At 50.6% G+C, this 24,477-nt stretch overlaps 1 protein-coding gene across 1 annotated transcript in view; it reads left to right on the plus strand.

Moving 5' to 3' along the window:
• Nucleotides 1-24,477, plus strand: part of Cacna1a (calcium voltage-gated channel subunit alpha1 A) — a 256,875-nt gene that overhangs the window by 46,822 nt on the left and 185,576 nt on the right. Inside the window, 2 exon segments of the mRNA XM_045139418.1 lie at nucleotides 14,992-15,097; nucleotides 19,658-19,797. Coding sequence (XP_044995353.1) covers nucleotides 14,992-15,097; nucleotides 19,658-19,797 — 246 coding nt within the window.

The raw sequence follows: 24,477 nt of genomic DNA on the forward strand, positions 1-24,477 counted from the left end.
TTCTCCATCATATCCCCTCCCCCTCTCAATCAGTCTCTCTTTTATTTTGATGTCATCATCTTTTCCTCCTCTTATGATGGTCTTGTGTAGGGAGTGTCAGGCACCGTGAGGTCATGGATATCCAGGCCATTTTGTGTCTGGGGGGAGCACGTTGTAAGGAGTCCTACCCTTCCTTTGGCTCTTACATTCTTTCTGCCACTTCTTCCGCAATGGACCCTGCACCTTGGAAAGTGTGATAAAGATATTGCAGTGCTGAGCACTCCTGTCACTTCTTTCCAGCACCTTGATGCCTTCTGAGTCATCCCAAGATCACTGCCCTCTGAAAAGAGAAGGTTCTCTACCAAAAGAGAGAATAGCATTAATATAAGGGTATGAACATTAAGAGAAGTGCTTACTGGGCAGTTTGATAAGCATAGTATATATACATTTAGCCAGACAGCAGCAGACGTTACATCCCTAAGGCTCATGACTACCCTTGTTTTAGGTTTTCAGTATCGGGGATGTATTCGCTCCCATGTATATGGCCTCCAGTCCAATCAGAGGGCAGTTGGTTTCCACCATGACAGACATGCCACTATTGCACCTGTTGGCTCATTTGGCCTGGCTGGCCAAATATAAGGCTTGCAGTGTCCACTGTTGAGTATCTTCACTGGTGATTTCTCTCTCTCCCATTGAACTGCATGCAGAATGGCTTCTTCCAGCTTTCTGTCAGCTGGTCTACATGGAGAAGGTTACCATGAACTAGACCTTCCTTGTCTTCGCTGGGTTTCTCGGAGCCTTCTCCTCAGCTGCACCTGTTTCAGAAGGGTCCTCCCCATCCCCAGCTTACTGGAGCTCCTTCTCCAACTCATCTGGGTTAGTGAGGCCTTTTGCCTCACAGCTGCTGGTTTTGCTTGAGGCAGGGTCTCACTAACCAGCCCAACCTTTTGCTCTGTGCTGTGATCCTCCTGCCTCAGCTCCTAAGCATCGGGTTGACAGTCTTGAGGTCCCACCCCTGGCCCCTCATTTTGCTTTCTCAGGCCCATGTCCTTGTCCTCCAAGGGGCTCCTGGGGAACCTTTCATGGTGGAATCTTCCAGAACCGCGTGTTCCGTTTGCTCTGGGGAATTCAGTACGCGTGGATAGTGGCTAACTAGGTCTCCGGGGAATTTCTAGGTCTGTGTTTAAACCACAAAGTTGGCAAGATGTTCAGAGAGAGAGAGAGAGAGAGAGAGAGAGAGAGAGAGAGAGAGAGATGGAGGGTTTCATGGACCACCAGGCGGGGAGCAAGGATGGTGAGAGAGGGGCAGAACTTCCATTATACCAGCACCTATCAAGGCTGAGAAGGGGGGGTGCTGTGGGCTTGAGGCCAGCCTGTGAACTTTAGTGAGTCCCAGCCTAACCCCACCCCACAAAAACGGATGTGCAACAAACTGCCACTGAGTTTATGCCTAGGGAGTGGAGAAGGGACTCTCCGCTAAAATAAATGCGTAAATAAGTACATAAATACATGCATAAGCATGCATACAACTTGTAATTAAGAGCACTGGCTTCTTTTCTTTAAAGGAAGGCTGTTCTTTTCTCTTTTACTGGTGTGTATTTGATTGTATAAGTTATGGGCTTCATTGTGACATTTTCCTATGTGCATATAATGTATTTTTGATTGCATTCACCTCTATTACCCTTCCTTGTCTTTACTCCTTCCTGAAAGGAAGGAAGGGAGGAAGGAAGGAAGAAAGGGAGGGAGGGAGGGAGGAAGGAAGGAAGAAGGAAGGAAAGGAAAGGAAAGGAAAGGAAAGGAAAGGAAAGGAGGGAGGGAGGAGAAAAAGGGATGAAGGAAGGACAGTAGGGAGAAAGAAAAGGAGCAGTGGAGATTTTTTTTAACAATTTGAGATAAAAAATGTACATTAAAAGTAATAATAAGGGCTGGAGAGATGGCTTAGCAGTTAAGCGCTTGCCTGTGAAGCCTAAGGACCCCGGTTCGAGGCTCGGTTCCCCAGGACTCACGTTAGCCAGATGCACAAGAGGGCGCATGCGTCTGGAGTTCGTTTGCAGTGGCTGGAAGCCCTGGCACGTCCATTCTCTCTCTCTCTCTCTCTGCCTCTTTCTCTCTTTGTCGCTCTCAAATGAATAAGAATAAACAAAAAAATTTTTAAAAAATTATAAAAAATAAAAGTAATAATAAGGCTGGGCATGGTGGTGCACGCCTTTAATCCCAGCACTCGGGAGGCAGAGGTAGGAGGATTGCCATGAGTTTGAGGCCACCCTGAGACTGCATAGTGAATTCCAGGTCAGCCTGGGCTAGAATGAGACCCTACCTCAAAAAAAACAAAACAAAAAAAAAGGAATAATAAGGGGGTCAGGGATATGGCTTAGTGATTCAAGGCACTTGCTTACAAAGCCTGCTGACTCCAGGTTGAATTTCCCAGACACCCATATAAGCTGGCTGGAAAAAGTGGCTCAAGTGCTTGGTATTCCTTTGCAGAAGCAAAAGGCCCTGGTGCACCCATACACATGTATGTGTGTGTGTGTGTGTAGTGTGTGTGTGTGTAGGCAAATAACTGACAATTTAAAAAACTAGAGCCAGGAGTGGTGGCTCACTCCGGGAATCCCACCACGCAGAAAGCTGAGACTGGAAGATTGTGAGTTCCAAGTCAACTACATAGTGAGACCTTGTTTCTTTTTTTTGTTTTGGTTTTTCGAGGTAGGGTCTCACACTAGTCCAGACTGACCTGGAATTCACTCTGTCATCTCAGGGTGGCCTTGAACCCACAGCAATCCTCCTACCTCTGCCTCCCAAGTGCTGGGATTAAAGGCGTGTGCCACCACTCCCGGCTTATTTCATTTTTTTAAAATTAAGTGAAATTCGTGTAACGTAAATGAAATCCCCCCCGACAATGCCAGAGATGTGAAACCAGAAATAAGTGCGCAACTATGGAGCCCTCAGCCCTGCAGATTTCCAAGTGAGCTAGAGCATTCACATGTTTCATTTTTTATGTATTTATTTATGTATCTATGAGAGAGAGGGGGAGGCAAATAGAGAGAGAGAGAGAGAGAGAGAGAGAGAGAGAGAGAGAGAGAGAGAATGGGCGTGCCAGGGCCTGTAGACACGCACCACCTTGTACATCTGGCTCATGTGGGTCCTGGGGAATCGAACCTGGGTCCTTGGGTTTTGCAGGCAAGCGCCTTAACAGCTAAGCCACCTCTCCAGTCCACATTCACACTTTTACATAGCTCCAGCTTCTATCTTGTTCCAAAAATATTTCCCTCGCTCCAAAAGAAAGTCTTGTGCCCATCGGGCATCTGCTCCCCACTTTGCCCCCTCCTCGGCCCCAGGGCAGCCGTCCGTCTTGTCTCTTTGGGTGGACTTCATCGGGGAGTGGAGAGACGCCGTGAATGCACGGGTACGCAAGCACAGTGTGGCACGCAGGAGGAGATCACTCAGGCATGAAGATGAACCAAGTTCTGATGTGGCACTGGGACTGGGTCAGAAGATGATGCCCAGGGAGATAAGCCAGACACAGGGCCCCGTAGCGTACGGTCCCAATTAGATGACCTCCGGGGCAATTTTGCCACGTTGCCTTTATGTCCAACATGGGGTGGACCACACACGTTCTCTGCATTGCGTTCTTGCAAACAACAGGGGTTGAGGAAAGGACCGATTGAGGCAGGAATACATTGATTCCACTCCCCGTGAAGGGCTGGATCTAGATTTAGATGGGTGAAAAGAAACAGAAAAGCCAGAAGTGCCTATCAGCCCAGCACCCGGGTGCTGAGGCAGGAGGATAAAGTTTGAAGTTAGCTGCCTGGGCAAAGAGTAGCAGCAAGTCGGTGCCCTAGACCACAAGTGCCCACGCGGCCGTGGAAGATGACGTTCTTTCTCACAGTTTACACACGAGGAGAGTGAGGCCCAGAAAAGGCTTATCAGGCCTTTGGTCAAAGCCACATGTGACTCCCATACCTCTAACCTCCTCTGCTGTGTACTTGTTTGGAATTGGTGGCTTGTGAGACGGCCTCACTCCAGCCCAGGCTGGCCTCGAACTCACGACCCTCCTGTGTCAGCCTGCCTCAGGCACGCTGTGCTGTTTGTTGTCTGTGCACGTAGCTCAAGTCTTGCACGCGCACACGCGGTGTGGCTTCGTTAGTATACCGCACACGCGGTGTGGCTTCGTTAGTATACCATGCGTTTCAGAACCAGAGCCTTGTGTTATAAAAGTCCTGGGATAATATTAACAGCAAAAAGACAAACAACACGCCAGACCTGCTTCATAATGCTGGCCTCTACTTTTTATTCTTCGTTTGTTCCTCCTGAGAGTACGATGAATATCCCTCCCTTCCTTTTCCTGGAGATGAGATGCAGATCTGTATGAATGTCTCCGACAGCATTAACGCTGAGCAATGGCTTCCTGGCCCTGCCCTGTGCACCCCCCCCCCCTTCTGTGGCTCGACAGGAAATGAACCGGGTCAGTCTTGCTGCTGGCCTTGGTCCTGAAAACATACCTCTGGCGTCAGAGTTGGAGAAGTGTTAGGGCAAGGCCCCCCTGCTAGAGTCCCAGACTGGTCAGTAGGCGGAGAGCCCTTCTCCGGGCTTGGTTCTGGCCAACGCTGCGTGTTCAGTGGTTCGAAACCTCTGTCTGGGAGCCAGAGGCTTGCATGGGTTATCGGAAGTTGGAAGTCATTTAGTGGCTGACTCATTTCACGCGGACTCGTTGGGCTGGGGAAGCGGTGTGCGGTGGTGGACCGTTGGCAAATCTTATTGGGAGTTTGTGGAGGAGGCCTCCTGGCATGCAGGAGGCTCTGGGATTTGTCTCCAGCAGTATAAATAAACTGAATTATAGCCACTGGGCTTGAGGAGATGGCGCCGTCAGCAAAGTGTGGGCAGCACGAGCCGGAGGACCTGGGTTCGGGTCCGCAGTGCCTACAGAAAAATGCCAGAATTTTTTTTTTTTTTGCATGTAACCCCAGCACTTGGGAGATGGAGACAAGGCGGAGTCCCAGGATAAGGTGTTCGGGGACTGATCCATGAGGCCTGTCTCTGCAATAAATAAGCGTGCTAGCCGGGAGTGATGGAGCATGTCTCTATTCCCAGCACTCGGGGGGCAGAGGTAGGAGGATCTCCGTGAGTTCGAGGCCAGCCTGAGACTACAGAGTGAATTCCAGGTCAGCCTGGGCTAGGGCGAGTCCATACCTTGAAAATACCAAAAAGTACAAGAGGGTTAGTGGGAGACACCACCGCTTACCTCTGCCCTCCACCCTCACACGTGTGAACACACACGCACACACCATACCAAAAACTGTAGCATTTGGCTGGGGTGTGAGTGGGACGTAATCTGTTTGGCCTAACTTGTGTGATTAAGGTCTCAAGTACAGGGCTAGATGTTGCAGTACAAACCTGCCACCCCATCACTGGAGATCCCGGCTGAGGCAGGAGGATTGTGGATTCAAGGCCAGCATGGGCTCCACAATAGGACCCTGTTTCAAAAATAAAGCCCAGTTGCACCTGGGGTTTTACTCCTAGCTCCATTTTTTTTTAAATTTTTTTATTTTTGGTGGGTGGGGGGAAAATTGGCACACCAGGGCCTCAGCCATTGTAATTGAACTCCAGACACTTGCACCACCTGGTGGGCATGTGCAACCTTACACTTGCCTCACCTTTGTGCATCTGACTTATATGGAACATGGAGAGTTGAATATGGGTCCTTAGGGCTCACAGGCAAGCACCTTAACTGCTAAGCCACCTCTCCAGCCCTTATTATCCTTTTTTTTCCCTTTTCTTTTCTTTCTTTTTTTTTTTGGTTTTTGGAGATAGGGTCTCTCTCTAGCCCAGGCTGACCTGGAATGACTATGTAGTCTCAGGGTGGCCTCGAACTCACGGCGATCCTCCTACCTCTGCCTCCTGAGTGCTGGGATTAAAGGCATGCACCACCACACCCAGCTTTATTATCCACCCTCCTTCTAAATCAGCACATGCTATTGACACATCCCCTTTAGGGATGACTGGCTTAACAACATGAAATATGGGGACTGGGTTGTCTCAATGGTACGGTGCTTACCTAACATGCATTAGGTTCTAGGTTCCATCGTCAGAACTGACAAAAGAAAAAAAAAAAAATAAACTGTCTATAGTAGACCAATCTTACAGAAACGTAGAGGCAGGTCTGGAGAGGTGGTTTGGGGTAGATCACTTATGTAGCATGTGTAAGGTCCTGGCTTCTATCCCAAGCACTACAAAAAAAAAATTAAGTCGTGGGGCAGGGGGGCTGGATAGATGGCTTAGCAATTAAGGCTCTTGCTTACAAAGCCTAACCACCAGGGTTCGATTTCCCAGTACTCATGTAAAGCCAGATGTGTCTGGAGTTTGTTTGCAGTGGCTAGAAGCCACTCTCCCATCCCCCTCTTGCAAATAAATTAAAAAATTTTAAAAAAAATTAAATCCGGCTGGAGAGACGGCTTAGCTATTAAAGCACTTGCCTGAGAAGCCTAAGGAGCCAGGCTCTGTTCCCCAGGACCCATGTAAACCAGATGCAGAAGGTGGCACATTTGGAGTTTGTTTGCAGTGGCTGGAGGACCTGATGTGCCTATTCTCTCTCTCTCTCAAATAAATAAAAATAAAAAACTAATTCGCAAAAATTAAATCGTGGACTGTGGCATTTGGCATGTGACATTTCCTCTCGGATGACCTTGAGGAACAGTTGTTTTAAAATATCTCTGAACCTTCATTTCCTCATCTGGAAAGTGAGGATGATAACAGAGCCCACTGTGTGGAAGGGACCAAGAGATTGGAATGAGGGAGGCTCTCGCTCACCAGCAGCGAGCTGAGCCCGACCCGATGGCCAGTTCGCTGGTGACGTTTGTTGAGCGCAGCAAGGGACACAGGTCACAGACCCCTCGGGTTTTGTGGGGGAAGGCGGAACCCATGAGTATTGGATCTGTGGGACTTTTGTAGACAAGTCCAAGCAGGAGTGCAGCTGACTCACGGGTGTCTGTTTCCTCCGAATGCTCTCCTCTTGGTTGCTATCCTAGGGACAAGATGGTGCTGAGGCTGGAGATGAAGTGGGCCATAGAGGGCATCTGGAAAAGCCAGTAAGATGACTTAGTTCCCCCACCCCCCTACCCTGCCACCCCCAAGGCCTCGCTAAGGGCTGGAGACCGGCGGTCAAGCCCACTTGGAGAACCGACTTCCTTTGGTGGGACGATTGCTCCCAAAAGGCAGCTTTCTGTGAGCACATGCAGCCTGCCTTCCCCCTGAACAGGAGTGGTTCTGTCATCTCCAGGGTCACGTCCCAGGGTCAGACGAGCCCCATGGGGGAGGACGGGCAGCAGGACGGCCTCGCAGGGCCTTCCGATCTTGCGACTTGACTTCCGGAGCCATTTCGGAGGCGGCCGGCTTCCCGTCAGAGTGGCTGCTTCTCGGCTTTCAGCCCTCCCTCCTGCGGGCTGAGGATGGCACATCTCGCTGACACAGGGATTTTCTCCACCACCCGGGGAGGGAGCGGGGCGCCACATCCCCGGGGCACAAGGCGTTGCTCACCGTAGCTGTGAGCTGAGGCCCGGGCTGGACTGCTAAGTCCAGAGAATCGGGCACAACTCGAGACCCAGCTGAGAACGCTTCCCCCCCACCCCCCACGACCCAGTGTGGCCTTTGACTCCTGTCTTGATCAAAGCACCTTTCCCATGCCAGAGCCTCAGCACCCATCATTAATCCTTTTATTTTATTAAGTAAACATTTTACTTTCCATTTATTTACTTAAGAGAGGGAAAGAAGCAGAGAGAGAGAGAGAGAGAGAGAGAGAGAGAGGGAGAGAGAGAGAATGGGCATGCCAGGGCTTCCACCCACTACAAACTCCAGATGCATGTATCACTTTGTGCATCTGGCTTACGTGGGGAATTGAACCGAGGTCTTTTGACTTCACAGGCAAGCGTTAACCACTAGGCAATCTCTCCAGCGCGTTCTTTAAAAAAAAAGTTTTATTTATTTATTTGAGAGAGAGAGAGAGAGAGAGAGAGAGAGAGAGAGAGAGAGAGAGAGAGGGAGGGAGAGGGAGAGAATGGGCGTGTCAGGGCCTCCAGCCACTGCAAAGGAACTCCAGATGTGTGCACCACCTTGTGCATCTGGCTAACGGGGGTCCTGGGGAATTGAACCTGGATCCTTTGGCTTTGCAGGGCAAATGCCTTAACCGCTAAGCCATGTCTCCAGCCCCCCCCCCCGCCATCATTAATCTTGACACCTACCATGAGTGCAGTTTCCAAGGGGGCAGATTGCACTCTAGGCCTATCCCTGGGGGCTCGGCCTGATGTGAAGTCTGGGGTGGGGGGCGAATGGGGGAGATGTAGAAATGAGAACCCAGGTCCTTACCTCACTGCCCTGAATGTGCCTGTGTGACAGGTGTGGACAAAGCAAGGAACAAAACCCCATGTCTGCACCAATGGACACCATGAAGAAGGAGAATGTAAGGCTGGGGGAGGGCTCCGTGGGTGAAATACTTACTGCATTGTCATGAGGACCCCAAGTCCAGATCCCCGGCACCCACATAAAAACCGGGCATGGGGTGTGCTGGGTGTGTGTATGTGTGTGTGTGTGCACACGCGCGTGCGCCTGTAATTCCATTGTTGGGGAAACAGAGGCAGACGCATCTCCCAGGCAAGATGGCCAACTAACCATGTTGGATTTGATGAACTCCAGGTTCAGGGAGAGGCCTTGCGTCAGAGACGCTGTCCGTCTCTGGCCTCCACCCGGGGGGTGTGTACGCACCTCTGCCCACACGTGCACCATGTGCATACACACCATGTGCATACACACCGAAGAAAGTAGCGCAGAGGCTATAAAGGATGAAGGGGTGTGGGGGGGAAGCAGGGGAAGTTGTTGAAGGAAGTGACCTTTGAGACATCTGAGAGAGGAAGGGGACCCGTGTAGCTCTGCAGGCAGAAAGAGCCTCCCAGAGGCTTCCTATGTGCAGAGGGAGCTGCAGAGATGCGGTTTAGGCGCTTGCCTGCGGAGCCTAAGGACCCAGGTTCGATTCTCCAGGTCCCATGTAAGCCAGATGCATGTGGTGGCACACGCGTCTGGAGTTTGTTTGCAATGGCTAGAGGCCCTGGAGTGCCCATTCTCTCTCTCTCTGTATCTCATTAAAAAAAAAGGGGGGGGGGTTGGAGAGATGGCTTAGCGGTTAAGGCGTTTGCCTGCAAAGCCAAAGGACCCAGGTTCGATTCCCCAGGACCCACGTTAGCCAGATGCACGAGGGGGCGCACGCGTCTGCAGTTCACTTAACAGTGGCTGAAGGTCCTGGTGCGCCCATTTTCTCTCTCTCTTCCCCCCTTTCTCTGTCAAATGAATACATAAAAAATATGAAAAGCAAATTAATTAAAATAAAATGAAATGAGATGTGTGGGTGACATGGAAGGGCCAGTGTGGCTGGAGTTGAATGACTAAGGCAGGCTAGAGAAGAGGGGAAGGAAGGACATGCTGGGGTTTTGGGGGGGAGGCAAGGGGGGCTGGGGAGCACCCTCGCTCTTCAGGGTCAGAAAGGCTCACGCATACGTGAAGCGGGGGTATTCTATTTGTCTGTGCCCTTCCAGCATTCCTTCTGTTTCTTCAAGATTGGCGGGGGGGGGGTCCCCCTTATCTGAGTAGAGGGAAGAAGAGCGCCCGGGACGCGGGGATCTCTGGGGCTCCAGGTGTGGAGGAGAACGCTGGGAGGAGCCCCACCTCTCTGGGGATGACTCAAAGCTGCAATTACCTGGGCTGCACCCCTTCCTGAAATAGATGTGAGGCAGGGCTGCCCGAGAAGAGCCGAGCAGAGCGGCGTCCGGACTCGGGCTGCGGGCTCTTGAGAGGCGGTGCGATGCTAGCTGGGCCCGGGCTTTCAATGCCAAAGCCTGGGATGCTACCGCAAACCCCTCAGTGTGGGACGTGTGGGTCGCGTGGGCAAGCGGGCGGACTGGGGGGGGGGGGGTGGCGGGTGGCACGTGGTAGAGAGTGTGTCTGGATTTGACCCAGAAGTCAAATCATGTAAGAAGCTGGCCTGGTAGCACAGGTCTATTACCATCCAAGCTACTCAGGACTTTGAGGCAGGAGGATCCTAAGTTCAAGGCCGGCTGGGTGACTGAGCAAGTTGGAGACCAGCCTGGGTAACTTCGTGAGACCTCCCCACCTCCCACCCCCTGTTTCAGAATAAACAGGGGTGTGGCTTGGTGGTAGAATGCTGGCCTCGCATATATGAAGCCCTGAGTTCAACCTCTAGCACGCCCCCCCCCCCCGAAAGCAGCCACGGTGGAGGGATGGATCGGCGTGGCTTTCCTGGAAGGCTGAGCTCTGAGCCACGTACAGAAATCCCAGCCATCCGGGGACGAGAGGCCAGGGCAGCGTGACGCGCTCAGGGGAGTGGGTGGCGTGATGCGGCGAGCAGCTGCTGGCCAGGAGCCCGCTTGAAGCCGTGCGTTGAAATCCTGGCTAGCCGAGGGCTCGGCGGTGCTTTTCTGTGTACAAATATTGCTTCGTGTTTTCCGGGCTGCTGGGTGACACGGAGGAGGAGGATGTTGGTACAACAGTTCTGGGCTTTGTTCTCCCAGACCCCCGATGACTGTCGGCCACGAGGCAGGAAGCCAATAGGGTGATGGACGGGGCAGGGCTGGCTCTTGTTGTCTTCCCAAATTGCCCGCAGAATCTGCTTCGCCTTGCAAGAGAGCAAGACGTGCCTCCATGCGAGGGAGGATGGCACAGAGAGGCCCAGCCTTCGTGCCTTTGCAGAATGGGGTTTTGCTCTGAATCTCTCTCCCAGCCTTGAAGGGGTGGTTTGACGGCGACTTCCCGGTGTCCAGCCTGGCCGGGCACGGAGGCTCTTACCTGTCATGTCAGCACGGGAGGCCGATGCAGGAGGATAGTGACTTTGAGGCCGGCCTGTTTGTGCGAGACTTAGTGTCAAGACAAAGCTAGGGGCTGGAGAGATTGCCTAATGGTTAAGGCATTTAACCTAAAGAAGCTTAAGGACCCAGGTTCGATTCCCTGGTACCCATGTAAACCAGCTGCCTATGGTGGTGCACGCACCTGGAGTTCGTTTGCAGTGGCTGAAGGCCCTGGTACATCCATTCTCTCTCTCTCTGTCTGTCTCTCTACCTCTTTCTCTCTCCTGTATCTGCCCCTCCCTCAAATAAATATAATTTTTAAAAAGCAAGCCCAGATCTTCAGCCAAAGGGGAGACTAAGCTAATCAGTTTTCCAAAAGAGAGCATCTAAGGGCTGAAGGCGTGTACCAAGATCTGGTTCTCCTGAGACCGGCCGTCCGAGTCCTGTTCAGGGTGGTGGGCTTCACTGTCCCCAGGGCACACCCTGTGCTGCTGCTGCTGGTTAAGCGGGCAGAGGCCGTGCATGCTGCTTGATCCTGTCACAGGGCCTCGCCCCACCCCAAGCGGCAACCACGTACCCCTTGTGTGTCAAGCACTCCTTTTCCCACACTCAGACTTCCTTCTCAGACACTGTCATCTCTGCTGGCCAAGGCTGGTGGCCTGAGGATGCCTCTAAGGGATCAGAGGCCAGGGGACGGGGGAGGGTGGTGGGGGGGAAGGGGGTAGAGGGGACGCACTCATTCACTCAATAGGAAAGGAAAGGGGTAGACCGTCCCCAAATTGCAAGCCTCTGCCAGGCCCCATGGTGCCTCACTCACATGGGCCGTTTTAAGGTGCAGGAAGGAGGTGTGTGTGTGAGAGACTGAGTGAGAGACAGAGAGAGAGAGAGAGAGGTCCTGCCAGCTCTGACGGTGGCATTTCATTTTATGGAGGTAAAATCCGCATGCCACATTTTGAAGTGACTAGCTCTGGCATGCGGTACAGTGAGTGTTATGCAACTGTGCATCTCGTTCTCAAACACGAAGCGTTCACTGCCCCCTCCCCCCCCACGGCTCCCTCTCCTCGGCCCTCAGCTTCCCCCGCACCCCGCTTGCTCTCTGGCATGCGCGTGGTCCCCACCTCGCCTCTTGCTGAAGCTCTAGGGAGACTCCATGCTGTGGACACCTTGCACTTTCTTTCCCAGTGGCTCACTGATGGTCATTCAGGAGTCCCCTATTGGGCGACTGACAGTGTAAGCATGTGTGCTTGACTTCCCGTCTTCGATTTCATTGGGAGGAGGGTCTGTGCCTCCTTTATTAGATGGTAATTCTATATTTAAGGTTCTGAGGTGGCCACACCATTTTCTGTTTCCTGAAGCAATGCATAAGCATTCTAATCTCTCCTGTTGTTTTGTTTTATTATGTTTCCCATCCAATGGTGTGTGTGAACAAATATCTTACTGTAGCTTTCTATGGCTCATGGTGTGGAACATTCTTTCATGTCTTTTTTTTTTTTTTTTTCCTTCAAGGCAGGGTTTCACTCTAGCCCAGGCTGACCTGGAATTCACTATGTAGTCTCAGGGTGGCCTTGAACTCATGGTGATCCTCCTACCTTTGCCTCCCGAGTGCTGGGATTAAAGGCGTGTGCCACCATGTCTGGACCTAAATATTTTTATTTATTTTTACTTATTTACTAGAGACAGATAGAGAGAGAGTGAGAGTGAGAATGGGCATGCCAGGGCCTCCAGCCACTGCAAATGAACTCCAGACGTGTGCATCCCCTTGTGCATCTGGTTAACATAGGTCCTGGGGAATCAAACCTGGGTCCTTTGGTTTTGCAGGCAAGAGCCTTAACTGCTAAGCCATCCCTCCCCCCCCCCAGTTTTTAAAACTTTTTATTTATTTATTAGAGAGAGAATGGGCACACCAGGGCCTTAAGTCACTGCAAACAAACTCCAGATGCATGTGCCACCATGTGCCTCTGGCTTACATGGGACCTGGGGAATTGAACCTGGGTCCTTAGGCGTCGAAGGCAGGGGCTTTAACTGCTAAGCCATCTCTCCAGCCCTCTTTCATGTCTTTGAAGGGATATCTACTTAAGCTCTTGATTTACTTTTATTTTGCTTTATTTTGTTATTTTGGCAGTGCTGAGGACCAAACCCGGGGGCTTGTGTAAGCTAGGCAAACACTCGACCACTGAGCTACAACCCCAGACCCTTAGCCGGCCATTCTTTTTTTTTTTTTTAAGTTTTATATTTAAATTTTATTTTATTTGAGAGAAAGAGATAATAGGTGTGCCAGAGCCTCTAACCATTGCAAACGAACTCCAGACACATGTGTCACCTTGTGCATCTGGCTTACATAGGTACTAGGGAATCAAACCTGGGTCCCTAGGCTTTGCAGGCAAACTCCTTAACCGCTAAGCCACCTCTTCAGCCCTTATTATTTTTTTTTTCTACTTTAGGTTCAATGTTCTTTATATATTTTGGATACTAAGTTCTTCGGTGTGATTTGCAAATATTTTGTTTAATTTTTTTTTTTGGTTGTTTTTCCATTTCCTTGGTAACTTTTTTCTTTTGATGCACAAAAGTCTTAAATTTAGGGCTGGAGAGATGGCTTAGTGGTTAAGCACTTGCCTGTGAAGCCTAAGGACCCCAGTTCGAGGCTCGGTTCCCCAGGTCCCACGTTAGCCAGATGCACAAGGGGGCGCACGCGTCTGGAGTTCGTTTGCGTCTGGAGTTCGTTTGCAGAGGCTGGAAGCCCTGGCGCGCCCATTCTCTCTCTCTCCCTCTATCTGTCTTTCTCTCTGTCTGTCACTCTCAAATAAATAAATAAATAAAAATTTTTAAAAAAAGTCTTAAATTTAAAATCTTACATTTTGGGCTGGAGAGATGGCTAAGCGGTTAGGCGTTTGCCTGTGAAGCCTAAGGACCCGTGTTCAACTCTCCAAGTCCCGTGTAAGCCAGACACGCAAGGTCACACATGCCCACAAGGTGGCGCAAGTGTCTGGAGTTTGATTACAGTGGCTGAGGCCCTGGCATGCCAATTTTCTCTCTCTTGCATTAAAAAACTAAACAAAACAAAACAAAAAGGTCAGTCTCTTGGGCTTGCCTCAAAAAACAAACAAACAAACAAACAGCCAATCTTACATTTTGTTGCTAACAATGCTTTTTTGGCATTAGTAGTCTTTGGATTTTACTTTAGTTTCTGGCAGTCTCATACGCGGTTTGATCGTATTCACCTCCGTTACCTCTTAATCCTCCCACTCCCGTGAAACCCTTACGGCTTCCCAGCTAGTCTTCCCTCCTCCTACTTTCATGTCACGTGTGCACGTGCGTGTGTGCCCGTGCGTGGGGGCGTGCGCTCACGCGCGTAGCCTACTGAGTCAAGTTGGGGGTGCTTGCGTGAACCTGGGTGGAGATTGTTTGCTGGGTCCTGAGCGACGTTATCAGTATCCCCACAAGTGAAGAAACAACAGTCTTCCCAGTACTGTAGACAGCCTCACTCAGTGGCTCCTCTGGGAAGGGTGCCGTTGTTCATGTTTTTGGCGTGAGGCAACTACTGTATTTTAACTTGCAACCCTCAACCCCTTTCTCCACTGCAAACAGACTCCAGATGCATGCGCCACCTTGTGCAGCTGGCTTACGTGGGTCCTGGGGAGTCGAACCTGGGTCCTTTGGCTTTGCAGGCAAACGCCTTAACTGCTGAGCCATCTCTCCTTAACCACTAAGCCATCTCTCCAGCGCCCCCCGGAGGCAGGTTTTAATAAAACACTTGAGTCTATTTGGGGATGGGGAGGGGGTTATACATTCAAACTACCACACTGTCCGCTGTAGACTTGATGCAGCTGGGAAGTTTGCGTGATATACTCCATGAGCTCACAGCCTTTTCTCTCAGCACAGTGGCAAGTAGGAATGGTGCTTGCCCGGGCCGATGCCACGCATGTACGTCGTCTGTGATAAAGGGTGCAGGGTGTGGCGGGGACACAGACCTTCCCCTTCACAGATCGTGAGTCACGGCTGGGGAAGGGAGAGCGCGGGACCGCTGCCCCACAAACGTAGAGCAAATGACCACGTGTCCGGAGGGGGAGCTGAAGGGATCGGGGCGTGTTCGTGGCGAGGGGCAGGCTGGGGAGCATTCAGCCTTGCTTGTTTCCACACACCGGACAGACGCATCTTCCTTAACTCCCGACACTCCCTTTGAATATATGATTTTAGCCACCATCATAGCGAACTGCATCGTCCTTGCTCTCGAGCAGCACCTGCCGGATGATGACAAAACCCCGATGTCTGAACGGCTGGTGAGTGGCCTCTCCCCTGTGGGCTCCGTGCTGGCTTTAGCGGGTGGCTGGGTGAGGGGAGGGCAGGCCGGGCAGGACTCAGTCCTGAGCACGTTGGTAAGAAGTCTGCCCTTTCGTGACCACCAGTGTACCTTGGGGAACACGGGCGACCTGGCTGCCCATCCCCTGTTCTTTTTTTGCTAAAATTTTTTTTTTTTTTTTGAGAGCAACAGACACAGAGAGAAAGACAGATAGAGGGAGGGAGAGAGAATGGGCGTGCCAGGGCTTCCAGCCTCTGCAAACGAACTCCAGACGCGTGCGCCCCCTTGTGCATCTGGCTAACGTGGGACCTGGGGAACCGAGCCTCGAACCGGGGTCCTTAGGCTTCACAGGCAAGCGCTTAACCGCTAAGCCATCTCTCCAGCCCCATCCCCTATTCTTAAAACCCCAGCAGACCCCAGTGTCCACCAGCAGGTGGGCAGTGACCAATAGTGACCGTGTCCATGAGGTCACCATATTCAGAACAGTGCATGCCTTACCAAATTGTGTGTCCCGTTTTATTCTCGGAAATGAGTGCTTTGTGAAGAAAGCTTGACCGTACGTAACCACAGACAGCCGTGTGCTAAGCCACAATTTCAGTCATTGTCATGGCCTTGCCCCGTGTTTCCCCTCCAGCCTTACTTTCTGTGGCTGGTGTTTCTCGGCAGTAGGGCAGCAAGAGACAACCAGTGGATAGCTGAGTCCTTAAGCTGGCGTTGCAGGAAATGCATGCGTCTTACCTGGTCTCTGTGTTGCTATTATACCCAGCACACTTGCCAGGAAAGCTCAGCACTCGGCTGCTCAGCTCTTAACCATTTTACACTGGCCTTATGCTACGAAGATCCAAATAGAGCACGGATTTAAAAAAAAAATTTTATTTTTTTTAAGCTGGGCATGGTGGCACACACCTTTAATCCCAACACTTGGGAGGCCGAGGTTGGAGGATGGCCATGAGTTCAAGCTTGGGCTAGAGTGCGGCCCTACCTCAAAAAACCAAGATTTTTAAAATTTATTTGAGAGAGAGATACACAGGAAATATACAGGGAGAGAGAGAGAGAGGGAGGGAGGGAGAGAGAGAGAGAGTACTCCAGGGCCTCCAGTCACTGGAAACAAACTCCAGACGCTTGTGTGCACACCTTTAATCCCAGCACTGGGGAAGCAGAGGTAGGAGGAACCCCATGAGTTCAAGGCCACCCTGAGACTACATAGTGAATTCCAGGTCAGCCTGGGCTAGAATGAAGCCCTACTTTGGAAACAAACAAACAATAAAAGATAAAAAGAAAAAGTCAATCTGTTTACAGTACAGTAAGCAAATAGCTCTGCAGCAACAAGAACAGAAATTGTAGTTAATTGTGATGACATGAGCCTGGAGTCAGTGCACAGCTGCTCAGTTTCACACTGGCCTAAGCTACAATGATCCAAATAGAGCACGGGTTTTTAAAAAATATATTTTATTTTTTTTAAGCTGGGCATGGTGGTGCACGCCTTTAATCCCAGCACTCGGGAGGCCGAGGTTGGAGGATCTCAGGAAGATCGCAAGTTCCAGGCTAGCCTGCATAACACAGCAAGACCAGGTCTCAAAAACAAATAATAGGGCTGGAGCGGGAGAGATGGCTTGAAGGCTAAGGCGCTTGCCTGCAAAGCCAAAGGACCCAGGTTCAATTCCCCAGCACCCACGTGAGTCAGATGTACAAGGTGGTGCATGTGTCTGGAATTTGTTTGCAGAGGCCAAGGGCCCTGCCACGCCCATTCTCCCTCTCTCTCTTTCTCTGCCTCTTTCTCTCTCTCCCTCAAACAAATAAAATATTAAAAAGCAAACAATAGATAACCACAAATATTAACAAAGAAAGAAGAGCTGGGTCAATGGTTCAGCATTTAAAGCCTGCCAGCCCAGGTTTAGTTCTCCAGTACCCATATAAATCCAGATGAAAAAAGTTGTGCATGCTTCTGGAATTCTTTGCAGTGGCAAGAGGTCCTGGCATACTCATATGTTCTCTCTCTCTCCCCTAGCAAATAAATAAAAGGAATAGAATAAAGGGCTGAAGAGATAGTTCAGCAGTTAAACACACTTGCTTGCAAAACCTTACGGCCTGAGTTTGATTCCCCAGTACCCACATATACATATATGTATGTATGTATGTGTGTGTATGTATGTATGTATATGTATATGTGTGTGTGTGTGTGTGTGTATGTATATTTATTCATTTTTTTTTTGAGGTAAGGTTTCATTATGGCCCTGGCTGACCTGGAATTAACTATGTAGTAGCAGGATGGCCTTGAACTCACAGTGATCCTCCTACCTCTGCCTCCCCAGTGCTGGGATTAAAGGCGTGCGCCACCACGCATGGCAAAAAAAAAAAAAAAAAAAATTGAAAAATAACAAAGAAGGGGCTGGAAAGATTGCTCATTGATTAAGCCTCTCTTCTGCAAAGCCAAAGGACCCTGGTTCAACTCCCCAGTACCCGCATAAAGCCAGATGCAGAAAATGGTGAATACATCTGGAGTTTTTTTTGCTGCAGTGGCTAGAGGCCCTGGTGGGCACATTCTCTCTCTAATAAATAAATACTTTAAAATATTTTATTTTTATTTATTTATCTAACAGAGAAAGAGGGAGAGAGAGAGTGAGAGAATGGACACGCCAGGGCCTCCATTCACTGCAAACGAACTCCAGACGCGTGTACCCCCTCGTGCATCTGGCTAACGTGGGTCCTGGGGAATCGAACCTGGGCCCTTTGGCTTTGCAGGCAAATGCCTTAACCGCTAAGCCATCCCTCTAGCCCAATAAATATTTTAAAAAAATAATGAAGACGGGCTGGAGGGATGGCTTAGCAGTTAAGGTGCTTGCCTGTGAAGCCTAAGGACCCAGGTTCAGTTCCCTAGTGCCCACATAAGCCAGTTGCACATGATGGCACATGCGTCTGGAGTCTGTTTGCAGTGACTAGAGGGTCCTGGCGCGCCCATATTCTCTATCTGCCTCTCCCCCTCTCGCAAATAAATAAATAACAAAGAGCATGAAAAGAAGAGAGCGAGGGAAGAAAGAAAAAACAAAATTATGACAGTGGACTTGTAGATGGCTGGAGCTCAAGCTAGCAGACGTGACGGGTCCATGTGGGGCTCTGGTGGCTCGGTGGTTAGACCCTAATTTCCACTGTGAAGGCCTTTCTGCGGGAAGCCGGGAATAGCAGGAGGGAGAGGGGCTCTGCAGAGGGAGGAGAGGCGGCATCTTGGCCGGTTACCAGCCAGCACCGGAGCATCACTCCAAACGCTGACAACGCGGACAGCTGCGCTGGTGCATACCCGCTGGGAAGTACCCACAGGGGTCAGCTCGGGCATGAGGCTTGGCACACTGTCTCCAGCCCCCAAAGCTTTTTTTTTTTAAAAAAAATTTTATTGACAACTTCCATGATTGTAAACAATATCCCCTGATAATTCCCTCTCTCCCCCCACTTTCCCCTTTGAAACTCCACTCTCCATCATATCCCTTCCCCATCTCAATCAGTCTCTTTTATTTTGATGTCATGGTCTTTTCCTCCTCTTAGGATGGTCTTGTGTAGGGAGTGTCAGGCATTGTGAGGTCATGGATATCCAGGCCATTTTGTGTCTGGAGGAGCACGTTGTAAGGAGTCCTACCCTTCCTTTGGCTCTTACATACTTTCCGCCACCTCTTCCGCAGTGGACCCCGAGCCTTGGAAGGTGTGATAGAGATATCGCAGTGCTGAGCACTCCTCTGTCACTTCTTCCCAGCACCATGGTGCCTTCTGAGGCATCCCAAGGTCACTGCCATCTGAAAACAGTAAGTTCTCTAACCAAAAGTGAGCATAGCATTAATATATGAGTATGGACGTTAAGAGAAGTGCTTACTAGGCAGTTTGGTGAGCATAGTATATGCAGTTATCCAGACACCAGCAGATGTTATACCCCTAGGGCTCATGACTACCCCCCTAAAGTTTTTATTTATTTATTTTTATTTTAAATTTTTTGGTTTTTCGAGGCAGGCTCTCACTCTGGCTCAGGCGGACCTGGAATTCACTATGTAGTCTCAGGGTGGCCTCGAACTGACAGGGATCCTCCTACCTCTCTGTCTCCCGAGTGCTGGGATTAAAGACATGCGCCACCACGCCCAGGGCCCCCCCGCCAAAGCTTTTGAAGGCTGCACGTGGACAACTACCCCTTGCTACCGGCAGAGCCCTCTTCAGTCATAGATGTACGTGGTTTACGTGCGAGCTGTCCAGTATCCAAGAGCCTTGAAACTGGCCGTGTGACTGGAACTGTGCACTTTCAGATTTACTTGTATTCTAGTTTAATACGGCTCTGTGTGACTGGTGGACGTCTCGTGGGACAGGTCCAGACAGATGCACTTGGCAGAGACAGTAGCCGGTAGGGCTGAAGGGAGAGAACTTTCTAGAAGTTCCTGTAATCTTTGGGTAAGAAAGGGCTGCAGTGTGGGGTGCTAGGGCATGGGAGAAGGAGAGAGGGAGGTGGGTACCCGCCCGTGAGTGGGCTGCTCCTGGGTCACAACGCAGTCCTCTGTCTCTTTTCCAGGACGACACGGAACCATACTTCATCGGGATATTTTGTTTTGAGGCTGGAATTAAGATCATCGCCCTTGGGTTTGCCTTCCACAAAGGCTCCTACCTGAGGAACGGCTGGAACGTGATGGATTTTGTCGTGGTGCTAACAGGGTGAGTGGCGTGCGTTGCCGTCTGCGCACTGCTCTCGCCAGTGGGTGAGGCGGCTTTGGAGATGTCATGGCTACACCGCGGCCCGGGGCTGGGCTCAGGGGACCTGCGCCCTGAGCTTTCATGTGCCTCCGTGGGCCCCTCCCCCGACCCCCTCCCTCCTCTGGATGTTACGGGTGGGCACAGCTCTCGTACAGTTAGAATCATGGCTTCATACAGTTGCCAGCCTCCGAGTTGCTGTATGGGCACGCTTTTATTTCTACACACCTCTCCTATCTCCCACCACCCGGGAAGTCAAAACACAGAGAGGAACTTGCCTCAGACCAGCCAGGTACCAAGCAATAGAGCTGGGGTTTGAAGCTGAAAAGATGAGGGTCTGGGAAGCGGCCCAAAGTCCCCGCCACGCGTGCGTGAGGACCCGAGTTTAATCCCCAGTGCCCACAAAGAGTGCTGAGGGTGCTTAGAAAACACCTGTAGTCTCAGCGCTAGAGAGGCCAGCCGTGGAAGGGTGCCTGGAGCCCACTGCAGGTCACGAGAGACCCTGAGTCAGGGCAGGTGAGCAGTGCCCGTCAGGATGATATCCGAGGCTGTCCTCTAGACCCTACGCTGAATGCCCACGAACCAACAATCACACGCACATACAGCCCGAGGGTGTGTGTGTGGGGATCTAAATTCTGAGGTGGCACATGGCAGCCTCTGTGGCTGTGGCTGGCATCTTCTGTGGGTCATAGCCCTGTCACCCGTATTGCAAGATGCAGAATGTTCGCGGGGGTTCTGGGAACAGACGTGATGGTTTCGCATTGGGCAAAAGCCAGTGTAATTGTGGTCCCGTCCTTGTCTCTGAGGAGTTCTCAGATGTGAGTACAAGGGGACAGGGTTCAAATGGGCGTCTGCGCGTCTTCCAGCAAGCGCGCCGGGCAGGGCAGTACTTGCTGCTGTGACAAAAGGGCCCCAGGCTGGGAAATGACTTAAAAACGCTGTGGAAGTCGGTGGAAGTCCCGTGGGTCGTTGCCAGTTGGCAGCCGACTCCTCCGGTGGCTGAGGGCCTCACTGTTAACCACGGTCTCCGAGACTCCATGTTTGTGACGTGCAACTATGGAAGAGAAATGAGCATCGGTGATACTCAGGGCATTTTACTGGGATGAAAAAGACCCGGTGTTTATCTCTTCTATTCATTTTCCATTGGATATTTCTGGGGCAAGGCTCAGTGAAAAATAAATAAATAAATAAAATAAAGTCCACATTGGCTGGAATCCAGCCACATGATCATGCATCCTCTTGCAAAGGAAGCTGGGAAGTCACACAGTACACTGACTGGGCTGTTACTTAGCTGCATGTGGTGGCTCGTGCCTTTAATCCCAGAGCTTGGGAGGTGCAGGTGGGAGGATTGCCATGAGTTGTTTGGGAGACTGTGGTAGTTTGGATGAGAAATGCGTCCCCCCCGCCCCCTGCCCCCCGTGGCTTCCTGCATTTGTGATGAAACTTCCCACTGAATCCCCAGCGGTGGGGCCTTTGGGAGGCAGAGGCTTTCTGGAGAAGGCGTGTCACTGACTGAGGACCTGGAGGTTTATTGGCCCAATCCTCCTGAGTGCTCACTAGCCCCCAGCTGGCACGACTGAGGTGATGCCCAGCCTCTGCTCTGCCATGTTGCCCCTGCCTTGGGCGGCTTCCTCTCTATAGACCGTAAGCTGCTTCTGGGTGGGTCTTCCGTCCCGGCAGCGAGGAAGAAACTTCTGCAGACCCAAAGTGAGTTCTGGGTCAACCTGGGCTACAGTGAGACCCTGGGTCAACAACAGCAATAACAATAATCAAGTGAAAATGTACGATAGAAATAGATACAGGCTGGGCTGGAGAGATGGCTTAGCGGTGAAGGCATTTGCCTGCAAAGCCAAAGGATCCTGGTTCGATCCTCCAGGACCCACGTAAGCCAGATGCACAAGGGGGCGCATACATCTGGAGTTCATTTACAGTGGCTGAAAGCCCTGGTGTGCCCATTCTTGCTCTCTCTTTTTCTCTGTCTCTCTCTGCCTCTTTCTCTGTAACAAATAAATAAATAAATAAAATGTATTAAAAAAAAAGAAATAGATATGGGCTGAAGAGATTTCTCAGTGGATAAAGGTGCTTGTTTGCAAAGCCTGACGGCCCATGTTCAAATCCCCAGTACCCAAGTAGAGCCAGATGCACAAGGCAGAGCATGCATCTGGAGTTTGTTAGGCATGGTAAGAGGCCCTGTTGTGCCCTTTCCCTTTCTCTTCTCTCTCTGCTTGCAAATAAATAAATACAATATTTTTTAAAAAAGGAAATAGATATTTACAAATAATTGGAGGATGAGATAGTAGACCCCTGTGTATCCATTAATTTTTTTTTCCAATGAAGATATGTTTAGATTACATTTGTGGCCAGTCTCATTCTGGGCTCTGGGCCACAACCATATATAAAATGGACAAAAGTTCTTGCCCGTGTCCAGGGCATGCCACACACTTGTAATCTCAACACTGAAGGCCAACTTTTTTTCTTTTGTATTTTCTTTAGAGAAAGAGAGAGAGAATTGGTGAATTGGTGCACCAGGGCCTCAGCCACTGCAATCAAACGGTAGACACTTGCGCCACCTAGTGGCCATGTGCGGCCTTGCACTTGCCTCACCTTTGTGCATCTGGCTTACATGGGATCTGAAGAGTCAAACATGGGTCCTTAGGCTCCACAGGCAAGCGCCTTAAGCCATCTCCCCAGCCCATGGGCCAACTTTTTTAGAACAAGAAATACTGCTACTGATTTTCATTGTTAAATTTTCTTTGTAGATGCTCCTATGACCTGCCTTCCGCTCTGTTTAAGAGCAATCAACACGATGGGTTCTCTGTGTCTATTTTCGGTGCTGTGTAGTACTCTGTGGCATGCATATTCCTCCATGTGTTTATCCATTTGGGTTACTTCCAGCTTAGAGCTATTTTGAAAGGAGCTATCACATCTCTCCTGCCGATGCTGTTCTCCAGGGCATCTGCCCAGGAGTAGAACTGCTGAGTCGTGTGCCCTGTGCCTCCTCAGCCCCCGTTGGAGGTTGCCAAATTGCTCTGCAAAGTGGTTGTGCCAACTTCTGCCATTTGCTGGCAGGAGCTGGCCTGACCTTGCTGGCAGGAAAGAGCTTAAAACCCCTGATGTTGTAACTACAAGGTGCTTGAGATGCCTGTGGAAGCTGCTGGAATGTTCAGCGCTCGGTACGTTTCAGTAAACGGGGATTCATTCAGAGACGGCACGTTGGGCTTTTTTGTATTGGTTTCCTTTTTGCAATAGTGAGGGTTCGTGTGTGTTTCATGGCGGTGACGGGGTAGCCAAGAGAAACAGCTTGGAGGGGGAAGGCTATACTTTGGCTCATGGTTTCAGAGGTCGTATCCCTGGATGGCTGGCTAGGTTATTTCTGGGCTGTGATGAGGCAGTGTGTCCTGGTGGAAGTGTGGGCAGTGCCCATCACCTCACGGTAACCAGGAGGCAGAGAGGGTGACAGAAAGGACAAGGATGACACATATCCCATTCTATCCAGGGTACACCTTCCCCCACACTCCTTCCTCCAACCAGGTCCTACCCTCTACTTTTCACTACCTCCCAGTCGTACCATTGAATCAAGAACCCCACCAATGACTGGGGCATGGTGGCACACGCCTTTCATCCCAGCACACTGGAGACATAGGTAGGAGGATCGCCATGGGTTCAAAGCCAGCCTGAGTCTGCATAGTGAGTTCCAGGTCAGCCTGGGCTAGAGTGAGACCCTACTTCAAAAAAAATAATAATAATACTAATAAAAGGGGCTGGAGAAATAGCTTAACAATGAAGGCACTTACCTGCGAAGCCTAAGGACCCAGGTTCAATTCCCTAGTATTCAACATAAGTGAGATGCACAAGGTGGCACATGCATTTGGAGTTCGTTTGCAGTGACTAGAAGTCCTGGCTTGCCCATCCTCTCTATCTGCCTCTTTCTTTCTTTCCTTCCTTCCTTCCTTCCTTCTTTCCTTCCTTCCTTCCTTCCTTCCTTCCTTCCTTCCTTCCTTCCTTCCTTCCTTCCTTCCTTTCCTCCCTCCCTCCCTCCCTTCCTTCCTTCTCTCTCTCTCTTAAATAAATAAAAATTTAAAAGATCCATCAATGGGTGATGCCAATGCATGATTATAACCAGAGCCCTCTGTCCAGTCAACTCTCAAGGGCTGATCCGAGTGGGGACCAACCTTCAACACATGAGTATTGTGGAGCACTTCATAGCCAGAATTGAACTGTCTTACTCTTGATTTGTGGTGACTGATGAGCTCTTCATCCAGGATGGTGTCTCCCAAGGGCAGGAGCCTGTAGGCGTGGTCATGAGCCCATGGAAAATGTGTGCAGACATGAGTGTGTGTGTGTGTGTGTGTGTGTGTGCGCGCACACATGTATGTTTCTGCTCTGTCGCCATCTGATCCCTACAATCACAAGGGCCATTATTCTACATCCGGCTCCTTGCCTGTCGCCCTTGTTCCTTGCTAACCCAGCCTGCTTCCTGTCTCTTGTTTTCCTCGTTCATATTCATCCAGACAGCCATCTTTCCTTGTCGATTAGTCCACAATTCAGACCCCATCGCTACCCCTTCCTAAGGGCTGTCTCATCTCTTGGCTGAGCTACAAGCTGGGTCAGAACAGGGAACTTAGGTCCTGCAGACCCACCCTT

The sequence above is a fragment of the Jaculus jaculus genome, chromosome 21, assembly GCF_020740685.1.
Source record: "Jaculus jaculus isolate mJacJac1 chromosome 21, mJacJac1.mat.Y.cur, whole genome shotgun sequence".
NCBI classification, from domain to species: domain Eukaryota; kingdom Metazoa; phylum Chordata; class Mammalia; order Rodentia; family Dipodidae; genus Jaculus; species Jaculus jaculus.